Source organism: Narcine bancroftii, chromosome 1 (genome assembly GCF_036971445.1).
Source record: "Narcine bancroftii isolate sNarBan1 chromosome 1, sNarBan1.hap1, whole genome shotgun sequence".
Lineage (NCBI taxonomy): Eukaryota > Metazoa > Chordata > Chondrichthyes > Torpediniformes > Narcinidae > Narcine > Narcine bancroftii.
Window position 1 is genome coordinate 443,463,588 of NC_091469.1, and position 16,193 is coordinate 443,479,780.

Consider the following 16,193-nt stretch of genomic DNA (forward strand, 5'->3'; position numbering starts at 1 on the left):
TCTCCAACACAAGTGAACCACTGAATATTTGAGGAGGTGGTGAATGAAAAGAAACAATTATTGGACAATGATCTTCCATCAAAATATCGCTATAACAGATTTTGTTTGATTAGCCTTCTAGAAAGCAAATGAGCTGTTAACTGTTGAACTTGTGGTATTGTGATGCAATGTGGCATCTATTGGCAAAGTTATGTGTTTAATGTTTCCTGTTCCTTTACATGACTACATTTCTCCAGATTCCTCTTCCTCTAATCTTGTGCTAATCTAACATTTGTTATCATCTGTTTTCTTTTATCTGCTTAAAAGAGAAAGATCTGAAGTTTGGTAACTCTAGCTGTGGCTATCTGTCCAACCTTTTGTAATGTGTCTTTCTTTTTGAGTTCATGAACTGTTGCAACTTTACTTGAACCAGACAACTATTCAATCTCCAGCTGCAATTCCTCAGTGACCTCTTTGCACAAGTAATCTCGGAAGATTTAATCCGTGGCACATTGGTGTCAGCTACAGAATAAAGGCTTGAAGCACCCACTTAACTGACAGTGAAGCTAACAGTGAAGTTGCAAATAAATTAATGCAGGGCTTCCAGTGAATGAATCGTTTCATTACAAAAGCACAAATACTGCACCAGAGCTTACTTTAGGCCAGGTAATAACATAGATGAATAAGAAATATAAACCCTCCATCAGCAGGCAATTTTGTTTTAAATTTAATGTTACCATTTGGAAACATTGATAAGAGTTGGTGTCATACTTTTCACACTAGGTAAATGATATTAGGGCATGACATTATAAATTATAACTATTCCTGTCAACCTCTGGGTGTTTTAACCCTACAGGTAGATTTGGGGTTCCTGCAGTTCGTCTCTGCTATAGCAACACAGGGAGCTATCTCCAAAGAAACTCAGCGGGTGTATTTTCTCCGAACATATAAGGTTGATGTGAGTTCTAATGGTGAAGATTGGATCACTGTGAAAGAAAAAAATAAGCAAAAGGTAAGTGGTTAAAAAAAATGTCTCTCACATTAGTTCTTTTACCTTCCGTCCCTGGATGTTGCTGAATTGTTCCCACGTATTTACTTCAATTTCCCTTTTATTTCAAATGTGATCATAAAATTGTTGATTGGATAAAGAATATCTGGTAAAATGTGGCAATGGTTGTCTTTGGGATTTAAGTGCATTGGCTGCATGGTGGTGAAGCAGTTAGTGCTGCCACATCACATCGCCTCTCATTTGATTCCGGCCTTGGCTACGGACAGATTGCATGAGGTTTGTATCTTCTCTGAGTGGATTTCTCCTGGGCACACTGATTACTTCCCACATTGCAAAGACCTGCTGGTAGGCTAATTGTTGATTGTAATCACTCCCATTGTGGGTGAGTGGGAAATCAGTCATGGGGAAGTTGATAGGTAGATGAGGAGAATAACATGCAGGATAGAGGTAAATAAGGAGAGAAGGATATGGACTGATTGGATGGATCTACCGTGACAGCTAAATGTTCTTCCATGTGGTGATAAGTAAGTGATGGGTGCTGAAGAAAAGTGTGCACTCAGATATTATTAAACCAAACCAAATCAAATTGGATGCCAATAGAATTCCACATTGCAACAATGACTTCTATTTGCAAAACTCTCTAAAATAGTAAACATGTCTCAGGGTGCTATACAGAGCAAATGTCAATCAAAGAAATTGATGGTTAGTCACATAAGGAGACATGAGGGAAAATGACTAAAGGTTTGGATAGAGGAATGGCATCTCAGGCGCATTTTAAAGAGAGATAAGAAGGCAAAGATGTGACAAGATTTGGAAGGGATTTCCAGAGTTTAGATATTAGGTAAGTGAAGCATGCTGTGTAAGGTTACCTACTGAAGAACAAACTGAAGCTCTTTGTAGGCAGAGCAAAGGCTTTCTGAGATGGCCCACAGTCTATGGACCAGGCCCCATGCAACACACTGTCAAATATGTCACAGGTGTTAGGGGTAGCACTGATGCTTCAGAAGAGTGTGTATTGTATCCTTGGTACAATGAATATAGAGAGAGAGATATTTACTGTGTATAAATTATGAATATATTTTGAAATGAAATGTTTGGGAATTTCATGGCTAGAATAGCCATGTGAAGTGTTGCATTTTGGAAAGGCAAATCTAAATAAGTCATATACATTGAATGGTAGACAATTGAGGAATGCAGAGGTACAAAGGGATTTAGGAGTTATGGTAAACAGTACCCTCAAAGTTGATACTCAGGTAGATAGAGTGGTGAAGAAGGCATTTGGAATGTTGGCCTTCATAAATCGGAGTATTGAATTCAAGAGTTGGGATGTTATGATGAAATTGTACAAAGCATTGGTGAGGCCAAATGTGGAATACTGTGTGCAGTTTTGGTCACCAAATTATAGGAAGGATATAAACAAAATAGAGAGAGTGCAGAGAAGGTTCACGAGAATGTTGACAGGATGTCAGGGTTTGAGTTACAGAGAAAGGTTGAGCAGCCTGGGGCTTTTTTCTCTAGAGTGTAGAAGATTGAGGGGGGATTTGATGGAGATGTTCAAGATTTTAAAAGGGACAGAGAGAGTCAACGTGGATAGGCTTTTTCAATTAAGAGTGGGGGATATTCAAACCAGAGGCCATGGTTTGAGATTGAAGGGGGAAAATTATAAGGGGAACATGAGGGGAAATTCCTTCACGCAAAGGGTGGTTGGGATGTGGAATAAGCAGGGACACTATTTACATTTAAGGAAAGACTGGATAATTACATGGAGGGGAGAGGATTGGAGGGGTATGGACCAGGTGCCAGTCAGTGGGACTAGGAGGGTGGGGATTTGTTCCAGCATGGACTAGTAGGGCCAAACTGGCCTGTTCTGTGCTGTATATGCTTATATGGTTATGGTTATAAAGGAAAGGATACATGAAGACATGGAGCTGGGGAGATTACAGAGTGGGGGAGAAGGGGAGGCTGTGGAAGGATTGGATAACAAGGATGAGTGTCTAGAAATTGTCAGAAAGCATGCAAGCTGTAGAATTCTCTCCCAAAACCACTGCTTCTTTATCCCTCTTTCCTTTTTTTAAAAAAAATAGTAATTAAGTCTTGTCTCTTTGACTCAGTGATTGGTTTGGTTTTCAATAATTAGATTTGTGACAAAATATGTTGGATAATTATATCCATGGGTGATTTCACAAAGGGAGATTGGAGAACTGGCTTGTTTTTCCTGATGCAGAGGATGCTGAGGGTGGCCCTGATGGGGGTTTTTAAAACATTATGAGACAATGTAGATATTAGCAAACTTTCCTCATAGCAGGTGTATCTAAAAAGTAGAGGTACTTGTTTAAAGGAAAGGTAAGAGAGATTTAGAAGCACGCTCAGGAAAAAATCCTTCTCACCCAGATAATAGTTAGAATCTGGAATGCACTGCCTGAGTCGATGGTGGGGGCTGGTAGTCCCACAGCATTTGATAAATATCGAGACAATTACTTGAATTACTAATGCAGAGAAGGCCAAAGAGTAACTGCAGATAGATTGGATTGGTGTAGATAGGCTGGCAAGGTCATGATGGCCCAAAGGGCCTGTTTCTGTGCTGTGTGACATATGGGATTTGCTGAACTGATGGCATAGTTGGTAGTATACACGCCTCTAATAGAAGGTTCAAGACTTACTCCAACAACCTGAATTTTAAAAAAAACCACATAAATGCAATGTAGCACCCTTGAGGGAATAATATACAAAATGAAGGTAATGCAATGTTCAGACAAGTAAAAGGTTGCATGGACTGCTGGAACTTATTCCTAATGTTCTGGCCAATAATTATCTCTCAGTTGACATTGCAGAAATGGTGAAATGTGGAAACCTGCATTTCACAAACCGACTAACGCATTTCCTACATTATGACAGTGACCAAACACTCTTTGGCTGAAAACCTCCATGAATTATCAATCCAAATTCTTTCCACCAAATACCTTGCCATTTACAGTGTGTGTTGTCAGAGGATGACAGCACATTGAGAGTTGAGACCAAGGTCCTTTACTTAAGGCATCATGCCAATACACATCATGTATAAGTCTAACCACCACAGTAGGACAGCTGATATCTGAGCCAAGGCATGCCTTCTGAATCAGCCAATGAGTTCCATATCAAGGCAGTACTAGTTGTTTCTGAATTTGCAGATGTGCCTTCAATAAAATGGCCTTGCAATCAATTTGCTGTTTTAATAGTCAATACAAAAACTAGTTCTTTTTGTGTCACACTAACATGGCACCAACCTACCTTTCCTTCCAATCTTCACCTCAAAGCCCTCCAGCCTTAATCCCAAACACCAAATGGTGCTGGAGAAACTCAGCAGGTCATGCAGCATCCCTAGAAAGCAAAGGGGAACTAATGTTTTCTGCCTGAGCCTCTGACAGCTGGATGAAGGACCAGAGATGTCAGGTATTCAGGAAAGAACTTCACCAGTTTAAACATTTATTTCAGAAAAGGTTGGTGTATTTATTCTTGAGATAAGCATATGGATGTATCATAAATTTACACTAAAATATATCATTTGTCAGTATCTTATTATCTTATTTTCTTTTAAAAGTGTGCATGTAAATAGATTGCCTCATTGGTAGGCACTGAAAGATTTTATTACTTTGAGTGGAAGTCAACAATTTTAGAATCAAAATTTATTGTTATGAACATGTCATGAAATTTGTTGTTTTGCGACAGCTTCACAGAGCAAACATTTCTAAAAACATTTCGAAATCAATAACAGTGCAAGAAAAAGTAAAAGACGAAGTGAGGTAGTGTCTGTGGTTCATTGATCATTCAGGAATCTGATGGCAGAGGGGAAGAAGCTGTCCTTGTGCCACTGAGAGCTTGTCTTCCGGCTCCTGGACCTTTGTCCTGGTGGTAGCAGAGTGAAGAGGGTGTGACTTGGACGGTGGGGGTCCTTGAGGATGGAGGCTGCTTTCTTAAGTCACACAATTATGGTTTGCAGCACAGAATTGTATCAATTTAATGTATAGAGGTCATTCACTCTTCCTTGCCACAGTCCAGGATCCATCAGATTACTATAAATAAGCAGATAACTATATTAACAGCGAACATTTGTTCAAGAACATGCTGATTGAAAACCTGATTACATCTCTCAATGTGTACCTGGATTTGACAGTTGTGGATGTTATTTTAGATGTACCTAATGCATTGGTATGACCTCCTCCTCTGCTTGCTGTTTCAACAGATGCTTTAACACATTTAAAATCATTTCCAATTCTGAATAGATAACCTGCTCATTCTTTAACCTCCTTGAATGAATAAATCTATGCCACCTGTAATCTTTTAAATAAAAGTAAATGAACAGTGATCTCAACTGAAATCTTCTATCAAGTAATGATTGAATGATGAGTAGAATGAATCAAAAAAGAATTTAAAAAGTCTTGTTGTGTGCTCTCAGGTATTAATAGCTTTCATAAAAAGCTTAAAATTACTTCTTGAGTGAGAAGACTCAGTGGAACCTATTTAATCAATTTAAATTATTTTCAAACATGTCAACATTAAATAGTAATTGTTTCAAACAATTCCACAGTGTAGTAGTTCACTGTGAAGTATAAATGCTTTTTTTGCACATGGAGTTACTGTATTTCTGTTATTTTGAGAAAGTGTTATATAGCTTGAAAGCTTGAACTCTCTGTTCCTCTCCGAAAAGTCTGTTCGAAGCCCTTTACATTAGCGCCAGACCGTTGGTCCCTGTGGAGCAACACTGTGTCTCCACTCCCTGCTCTCCTGGGTCCACACAAGTGGCAGTCAGCCCTTACAGCAGCTCTGCCAGTGCTGCCATAGTTTTTTGTAGGTAGTGCCCATCTCGGGTACATGGTTGAGGGCACAGTGAAGTGAGGGTAGCAGGTTTCAGTTCCAGAAGAACATTTGTGTACTGATTGGGCTCTTGCCACCGTCCAGCAGTTTGTGGTATATTATATTTTTAATAGTTCTTTCTTACAATCAAGTTCTCTGATTCACTGGTTCAGGACTCTAGATAACTGTTAATCCTATCGCAAAACTATCTACTGTACCTCAAAAATGGAGTCACCTTTCAGTTCAATGTTGTAAAGTCTAATATAGCAAAAGTCGCCATCTCATTTTCTTTGAAGAACAACATCATTGTATTTGAACAGACTCCATTCCATAGTCTTGTAGTTGGCAGAAAAGTTATTTATAGACTAAGGTTACTCATTCATTAATGTTTTTTGGACCCAGAAGTATCTAAAACTTGCATCACTCATTGAAAGGAAGGGACTGTGCCTCAAGACAGAGATGGATTTTTTTAAAAATCATACAGCACAGTAATGGGCCCTTCCGGCCAAGATACCCCAATTAACCTACAACCCCATGGGTTTTTTGAAAGGTGGGGGGAAATCAGAGCACCCAGAGGTAACCCAATTAGACACAAGAAGAGAGTCCCTTTGAGGATTTTTTCTCTCAGAGGGTCATGAGCCTTTGGAAGTCTCTTAGTCAAAAAAAAATTGTAGTAACAGATTTTTGATGCTAGGTACTTGCTCACTGAGGGGTGAAGGTTATCAGTGGTAAGACCATGCTACCCTTATCTTCTTATCAAGCAGACATCAATAAATTTATGTTTAAATTCCTAATTTTACATATATATATATATATATATAAATACTTCAGAGGGTGGTGAATCTGTGGAATTCATTGCCACAGAGGGCAGTAGAGGCAGGTTCATTAAATATATTTAAGAGGGAATTAGATATATTTCTTCAGTATAAGGGTATTAAAGGTTACGGAGAGAAGGTGGGGACGGGGTACTGAACTTTAAGATCAGCCATGATCTCATTGAATGGCGGAGCAGGCTCGAAGGGTCGAATGACCTACTCCTGCTCCTATCTTCTATGTTTCTATAATAAACTTTATCCACTTCATTCACGGAAGTATTTCCCTGTGAATAAGGGCAGTAATTAACTGGTTTAATATATAGGAATAAAGACGTGCACATTTGCAAATGTGATTGGTTCTGTTTTATTGCCGCATCATTTACAGCTGGACATTGCTGTAGAATTTACTGTAAGTAGCTGGAGTTAACTACATCTCCAAAGGAATACTATTAAATAGAAATAGAAATCTTTATCCAACTTGGGATTTAAGTTCACCACAGCTGACAGCAGACAATATATCTTAAAGTAATCACACTTCAGTAACATTCTAAAGATATGAAAGATGGTGAAAATCTTCTATGCTGATTGTACAAAGAAACTATTTTAGTCCTAAACACCTTTCTCTCCTCTGGGGACAAAAATTCAAATTAAGCCTTACTGGTGACTGATAACATTCTAATTTTTTTTATCATTGACTCTTAAGGATTCTGTGAAGAAAAATGTTAGCCTCAAGGTAGACTTCAATTGATTTTAGTCCAGAAGGCAAAACTGAGTTAGACAAGATACATTTAAAGTAAAAGCTTGAGATTATCAAAAGTTATATGGTGCATTGAATGGGCATTTTTCTTCTTTGTGGCTAGAGGCTTTTATAATCTCAGAGCTGCATTGGAATAGTCTGTCATTGGACTCAGGAAATCTAACGGAATGGTCATAAGGGTTTAATGATATATCGTTGTTGATTTATTGGCCCAGTAACCAAAAACTGGCTGTTTGATTTGGACCCATGAATTCAAATTCTACCATGGTAGCTGGGGAATGTAAGCTTAAGTAATAATATAAATCAGTAATAAAAATCTAGTGTTTTGTAATGGTGACTGAGAAACTAGAGTGCCCTTGTTTAAAAACACATCTGGTTTCACTTTGACTCTCATGTCCTTCAGGGAAGAAAATCTGTTATCTCTGTCTGCTCTGGCCTGCAGGTGACAGGACCCACAGTGATTGGCCCTAACTTCCACTCGGGTAAAGCCACTCGGGTAAATTGGGATGAGCTATAAATGCGGATGATGCTAATCCTTTGAATGAATGAATAAATAAAGTTAGTACCAACATCAAATGAAAATCAAATTAACCTTCTTAATTCACAAGGGTCCTTTCAGTGTTTGTATAGCATGTCCTAACTGAAGTCCTTGAACCTGGATGAATGTGGCTTAAGGATCGTGTCAGTGCAGATGTCTGCTACAGTCACAGGACTGTTATAACAGCATGTGAAAGTCCCTACCCACCCCCCAGCCTCTTTTGTGGTCAAAGCTGTCCCTGTCATTGGGTTTATTATCCCAGCCCTTTTGAGCCATTAAGAAATATCATTGTTATGTTTAACACAAAAAAAAATACACTCACAAACACACCCCTTCAGTACCTTTATATTGCTCATGTGCCTGCAGTAAATATTAATGTTCAAGTTTATTATCATCTGATTGTACATGTACAATCTGATGAAACAGTGTTCTCTAGTCCTCAGTGCAAAAACCTGCAGATACACAACCGGGCATAACACACATTCAGACATACAATACACGTGCTGTTCAAATATACATAAATAAATATTCTTTAGTAAATGGTGGCGTCGCGGATGGCTTGCGTAAGCAGTTCCTTTAGTTATTCAGCCTTCTCACAGCCCGTGGGAAGAAGCTGTTCCTAAGCCTGGTGGTGCTGGCTCTGATCCTCCTGTATCTCTTTCCTGACAGGAGCAGCTGAAAGATGCTTTGTGTGGGATGGTAGGGGTCCTCAGTGATTTTGTGTGCCCTCTTTGGATAACGATCCTGGTAGATGACATAGATGGGGGGGGGGGGGGGGGGAGGGTGGTGAACACCAAAATAAGATGTGATTTTATTGTAAAACCATGACCAGTGTGGGTTGAACTAATAATACCATTAGTTAAATGAGTATGATTGCTGAATCGAGTGAAACATGAAAGTCTGTAGACAGTGTGATTGCAGTAAAAACACACTGAAATGCTGGAGTCTGGACTGAACAGACGAAGACAATCCCACATTCCATATTGCTCCCTGTTCTGTTATCAGATGTTTGCAAGGCTAAGGTATGGAAATTACAATATAGCTTTTTCATGTTTTGGAGTAGAAAGTAACATGCGCAGATAGGATTCAGATTTCAGACTACATACATGACATCACATACAACCTTGAGATGCCTTTTTCCTGTGGGTGAGGCGGAATCTTCACTTATTAATAGTGCAAAAAATAAACTGCACACAGTGTAAACTTGTAAACAAATAAAAGAAACTGAAAGCAGATAACAAATGAAAACAAACTGACTATGCAATACCGAGAGAACAAAAAAAATTAATAAAGTCCTTAACTGAGTCCCTGATTGAGTTTGTCGTTGAGGAGTCTGGTGGTGGAGGGGAAGCAGTGATCCCAAACCTGGTGGTGGTGAGTCTTATGGCTTCTTCCTACTCCTTTTTCATGAATTAGGGAAGTTTGGGTGGCGAGTGAGAATAGTCTCAGCTTTAACATGTCCCAACCATACATCGTCATCCATTCTCGAGCACTGTCAAGACCTGGACCCATAGTTTCATATAATCCGTGTAAAATAGCATCACAAGAAGCAGGCTCCTAACATGAAGTTTACCTTTTGATAATATTTGTGATTTTGTCCAAGGCTGATTGTGGTCTTTATATTTGCAGCTATTTCAAGGCAACAGCAACCCCAATGATACAGTTATAAGACAGTTTCCTCAGACAATCCTGACACGATATGTTCGGATAAGACCACAGTCATGGGAGAATGGTGTTGCACTTCGCTTCGAACTATATGGATGCAAACTTTCTGGTAAAGAAATAGCTGTTAAAACTTTTGTGCACTTCAATAAAACCAAAAACACTACTAAGGAACAGTTGGCTGTTTATAAGAGTTATCTTTTCTGCAAATAAAAGCATTGACTGTTTAAGTCTCTCCAATATGAGCTTCTAGGAAATCTGCTGATGTGAAATTTCTGCTTGCCGAATGAATATTTATGTTTTCTCCTGATGTATATGTTTCCTTCTTATTTGATTGAAAAGTTTCAATCCAGGTTAGCAAAGTCAAGGATTCGAGACATCCTTGTGTTTAAATGATACCACTGGATTTATCAAACTAAAAATGCCACATAGAACATTGAGAAACATCCAACTTCTTTATTTCCACCTCCTCCCCTAGCCCTCAGACCCCCCACATCTCCCCATTTCCCCTCTAAGCTCCCCTTCCCATCCTCCTAGCCGTCAGACACCCTCACCCCCCCCCCCAACACCCATCTAAGCTCCCGTTTTCTTCTCATCCCCAGCCCTCGGACCCCCCTCATCTCTGCCCAACTCCTCTCTGAGCTCCAATTCCCCCTCACCCCCCCTCTCCCCCCAACTCCACTCTAAGCTCCCCTTTCTTCCCATTCCCCTCTGACCTCCCTTAGCTGACACCTCCCCTCTCTGACTTCCCGAACCCTTCATTCCACACCCCTCCCTCTCCATTCAGAGCTATCCCCTCCCACTATCACCTCGTGACCTCCCACCCCTATACACGTATCATCTCTTGCCTGTGGCCTTGGTGCTCCTACTGCTGCCCTTCCCCCCACAACTTTATTCAGACACCTGCCTGTTTTTAGCTTATACCTTGATGACAGCCTCAAGCCCAAAACATTGAACATGTATCTTTATCTTTGCTACATAAAGAACACTGCATGACTTGTTGGGTTTCTCCAGCATTTTTGTGTAAACTGCTTGTCTAGCCTGGATCAACCTGGAAGTTTGAAAGGTTACTTGAAGATGACTGGAAAAAAAAATCTCATCCTGCAATTGTGTTGTTAAATATTTTCAGAACAACTTTAAAAAAATCTTTTTCTAATACTTGAGAAAATTGTTAACTTTGATTTTGTATTTGCCTGGAGTGACCGCGAAAATGCAACTTTTAATGCTCATAAAATTGACTCCCAGCATCTGACTGATATTTGTAACTGAATCTGAGAGCTGTTAGGAGCTGCAGCTTCTGTAGAATTAGAAAACATGATATGGATGATGCAATGGCTTAGTTCCAATGGTTACCCATTGTACTCCTGACAGAAGATTGAGTGACAGAGGAGTGGTCGTGTCATCTGGGTTTTAAATTCATTGCAGTACCAAGGGAGTGCTACCATAGCAGACATACCATGTTTTGGGTATGTAGTCTATACATGCTTTATCTAACCTCTTCCACGTTCAAGATTGATGTTTAATTCTCATTGCTTTGGTTAGAACATTGAATTGCAGTATGTTTCCCCACATCCAAAAACCTTGGGACCGGATGTTTTTCGGTTAACTAAATAATGGCTTTAAGCAGCCCAGCAGTAGAATACGTATCGGTTACTGGAAGAAAACGGAAGATCTCCCATCGCCAAGCCCCGACACCTCCACACTGTTGTCGCTGCTCTTCTGCCTGGAGCCCGAGGTCCACGTTCCTGCCCGGGAGGCCGAATTCCCCTCTCCTACCGGAAGCCTGAAATCCCCGCTCCTGCCTGGGAGGCCGCTCTCCTTGATGATGCCAGGATAGCGGAGAACCAAATACAGAGGATGGTAAAGAAGAAATGGAAAAAGAGAGGGAAGGGAGTTACCTAAAACTAGGGCAATCTCCCCATCGCTGCCTGACCCATTGACTTCCTCCAGATGCTCATTGATGGCTCAAGATCCCAATTTGCTTCTCTGAGCCGACATGCAGCCATCCAGTATCTGCCTTCCCGCTGGTTCTGAGCTCTGCTCTTATCAAACTGGTACTTACAGGGTGCCAGAGCCCCACATGAGCACGTTGGGTGAAAAAAATTCAACTTGTGATATCATGTTGCCACCAAAAAAAGTTTGGATAATTGACATTTTCGGTTAACTGAACTTCTGATATGGGGAAACCTACTGTACTAAATCAATCACCACATCCCCTACAACAGCAGGACTGCCCTTCTGTGGCTGTGAAGCATTTGGACATTTTTTTTTCTTCCTTTCTCTGATTCAAATCCAGCCTGGTCCCAATGGGACCAACATCTTCCCTGTCTACCTGCTATTGATTTTGGAGGCATAACATCAAATTACATTTAGGCATTCAAGAAACAATGAATAAATCTGGAATTAAAAAAATTATTAACTGTAAAGATGACAAGTCAAAGAAATACACTAGAAGTCTATAGACACACAGAACAAATTCACATAGTTTCCAAAAAAGCTTACACAATCAAACTAAAAGTTATGAACTAAAAAAAATCTGTAACTCAAAATTAATGCAGAATATAAAATATAATGATTTTTCTTTCTGATTTATTCATTCCCACTGTATTGGGATGATTGGCCAGGCTAGTATTTATGGTTCTTCCCCTTTATCTCTCCCCAAGGCTGTCCAACCCCATTTCCAAAGGTGGTTAGGAACCAACCTGCTCAGTCCATCTAGAGTTGGATATTGGCTTACATGTATAAAATTGGGTTTACTTCTGAATAACATCTGTGAAAATATTTAGTATTTGTGACAGTCCAGTGGCTTAATTGTCAACTTTACTGTTCCTATTTAGATGTATTTACTAGAATGGCACAGTTAATGTACCAGTTAGCATAATGCTGTACAGACCCAGCAACTGGGACCGTATTTGGAATTCCATGCTGGTTGAAAGGAGTTTGCATGTTCTCCCCATGTTGTGTGTGGCTTTTCTCCAGGTGCTCTGGTTTCCTCCCACTATTCAAAATGTATTGATGTTGGTCATTTGGGTGTAATTGGGCTCGTGGGCTGAATGGGCTTGTTACCATGCTGTACACCTAAATTTAAATTTTAACATTTTTTAAATTCTTGACTTTAAATCTCCCAAATGCCATATAGCAATTACAGCACAGAAACAGGTCAACTTAGCCCTTCTAGTCCATGCTGAACACTTTCTCCCACCTAACCCCACTGACCTACACTCAACCCGTAACCCTCCATTCCTTTCCCGTCCATATACATATGCAACTTCTCCTTAAATACTAATATCGAGCCTGCCTCCGCCACTTCGTCTGGAAGCTCATTCCACACACCCACCACTCTCTGAGTAAAGAAGTCCCTACTCATGAATTTTTGTTCCCTAACTCTCAACTCATGTCCTCTCGTTTTTATCTCCCCCTTTCTTAAAGGGAATAAACCTCTCCACATTCACTCTATCTATATCCCTAATAATTTTAAATACCTCAATCAAATCCCCTCTCAACCTTCTACATTCCCAAGAATAAAGATCTAAATTATTTAACCTTTTCCTATAACATAGACCCTGTAACCCCAGCATCATTCTAGTAAATCTTCTCCACACTCTCCAATTTGTTGATATCTTTCCTATACTTTGATGACCAAAACTTTACACAATACTTCAAGTTTGGCCTTGTACAATTTTAACATAACATCCCAGCTCCTCTACTCAATGCTCTGATTTATAAAGGCCAACATATCATAAGCTTTCTTCACCACCCCCTCCACATGTGACTTCACCTTCAGGGAACTATGTACTATATTTCTTGGATCTCTCTGTTCTACTGCACTTTTCAATGCCTTACAATTCACCATGTATGCACTATTTTGATGAGCCCTACCAAAATGTAACACCTCATGTTTATCTCCATTTGCAATTTCTCAGCTCATTCTTCTAACTGCTCTAAATCCCTCTGCAGGCTTCTTCACTATCCATACCTCCGCCTATCTTAGTATCATCCGCACACTTGCAAATCTAATTTACCACCCCATCATCCTGATCATTAATGTATATGACAAATAGTAATGGACCCAATACTGAACCCTGAGAGGCACTGACTTCCAATCTGATAAACAGTTATCTACCACTACTCTTTGGCATCTCCCATTTAACCATTGTTGAATCCATTTTACTACTTCAATATTAATATCCAACGGTTGAACCTTACTAATTAACCTTCCCTGAGGAACTTTATCAAAGGCCTTATTGAAATCCATATATATATATATATATATATACCAGCATCTATTACCATACCCTCATCGACTTTCCTCGTAACCTCCTCAAAAAATTCAATAAGGTTTGTCAAACATGATCTTCCACTGCCAAATCCATGTTGACCATTCCTAATCAAACCTTGCCTCTCCAAATAATTATATATACCATCTCTAAGAATAATTTTCATTAACTTACCCACCACTAACATCAAACTTACAGGCCTATAGTTAGTAAATTTACTCCTAGCACCTTTTTAAACAATGGAACTACATGAGCTACCCTCCAATCCTCTGGCACCATTCCCGTTACTAATGGTTCTCTTGCACTTTGTTGATTACTAATGGTGCATATAACTTTTCAGTCTTCAATTTCATCCTTTCCCCCCCCCACATCTATTCTTTCACTCTGGTTCCCCTCCCCCTTCACATCTAGTTTAACCCACCATAGCCACACTAGCAAACCTACCTGCAAGAGTTATTTGTCCCTTTCCAGTTAAGATGTAAACTGTCCTGCCGGAATAGATCCCACCTTCCCTGGAATGTTGCCCAATTATCTACAAATCTAAAAGCCTCCCTCCTGCACCATGTTTTCAGCCACATGTATAGCTACATTATCTTTCTATTTCTTACCTCACCTGCGCGTGGCACTGGTAGCAATCCTGAGATTACTATTCTGGAGGTCCTGTCCTTTATCCTAGCTCCTTAAACTTACCCTGCAGGACCTCCACACCCTTCCTCCCCACATCATTGGTCCCCACATGGACCACGACATCTGACTGTTCTCCCTCCCGCCTCAGTATACCATGGACTCAATCTGTAATATCACATACCTTTGGACCAGGGAGGCAACGCACCATATGAGATATCCAATCACCTCCACAGAACATTCTATCTGTGCCTCTAATTATAGAATCTCCGATCACAATCCCAAGATGCCAAGATGAGATTTTATCTTGTGCCTCCAAATCAATGACCCAGTCTGATTTTTTAGTTTTATTTACCACATTATACCTGATACAGAGAGAAGAGTTCTCCAGCAAGCAGGCTAATTGGTCAACTCTGATGTACTCATAGTCATATAAAGTAGAGAGGAAAAAGGACAATTATAGAAAGTATAGAGCTACAACTGAACAACAATACTTTCCAACCACCTGGAGTCATGCACATACTCATAAAAGAATTCTTTGCAATCCTGATGAAAGAAAAGGATGAAATGTGAACATCTACACAGGTTTGGGCTCATCGGCCATACAATATTCCAATGGCAGAAGATCCACAAAATTCATGGCAGGTGACTTACCTCGTGAAATACAAATCCATGGCTGATGTTGGTTGTTCACGTGAGATGTAAAGTGTTACCAATTTTGGGCTCTAAGAAGACTTGGGCACACTGCTGTTGGGTGTAAGGGCACAGAATGAAACTACTAGCAATTGGGGGGAGGGGGTTTCTAGCAGGAGCCTAGATGTCATTAGGCCATCCCTCCGATGTGGGACAAGAGGGCACTCTTTTTATTGTGTTGAGCTTGACGCACGCTACTGATGGGGGAGGGAGTGCGGGGGTCTGACGGTCAGGGATGGCAGTGACCGTATGGGGGGGGCACAGCACCTCCTTTGGGGGAGACAATGCCTGCGAATGCCCCCCTTGGTTCTGACCCTGGATTGAAATAGGACCATTAAGAGATAGACAAGATAATACCACAGGTCATGAGAAGGAGACAAGTGAAATAAATCATTATTTCACTTCCACATGTGCTCAGGGTAAATTTCAGGTGGAAATAACATCAGACGAAGACCTGAGCAATGAAAGAGGTGCATTCAAAACAGCAAAAGAGCAAAGTCAATAAATAAACTTAAAGTGAATGAAATCAGATGGATTATATCAATGCGTTTTCAAAGAGTTTAAGGAAAAGATGCCAGATGCATTGCTCCACACTTTTGATAATTCATTAGAAAAAGGTGTCGCGCCCAGACGAGTAACAGATAGCAAATGTAGTATCTTTATTTTTCTGAGAATAGAAAGAAAACATGTCTAAGGAATTATCAAAGGCTTAACATCAACAGTTGGCAAAATATTCAATTTTCTACCAAAGAAGATAAGGCAAGGAAATCTAGGCTAAAAAGATAATAATTAATGGATAGTCGGTATGAATTTCAGAAGGAAAATCTTGCTCAACTAACCCAATGTCTTGAGGTGTTAACAAAGGGAGAAGCTGATAAAATTAGGTAAATATATTGCATCTAGATGATCAAAAAGCCTTAAAGAAAAGGGACCTCATAATAAACTACTGAATAAGGCCAGACAGTCATCAGGCGAAAGTGGCTAACTGGCATGAGGAGAATATAAGCAG

At 40.0% G+C, this 16,193-nt stretch overlaps 1 protein-coding gene across 4 annotated transcripts in view; it reads left to right on the plus strand.

Moving 5' to 3' along the window:
• The window catches only part of nrp1a (neuropilin 1a), a 221,958-nt gene that overhangs the window by 156,652 nt on the left and 49,113 nt on the right, over positions 1 to 16,193 (plus strand). For all 4 annotated transcript variants that reach the window (XM_069914442.1, XM_069914443.1, XM_069914440.1 and 1 more), the window contains exons 8-9: positions 836 to 991; positions 9,558 to 9,702. In XM_069914442.1, the coding sequence (XP_069770543.1) occupies positions 836 to 991; positions 9,558 to 9,702 (301 nt within the window). The remainder of the gene's footprint in view (positions 1 to 835; positions 992 to 9,557; positions 9,703 to 16,193) is intronic.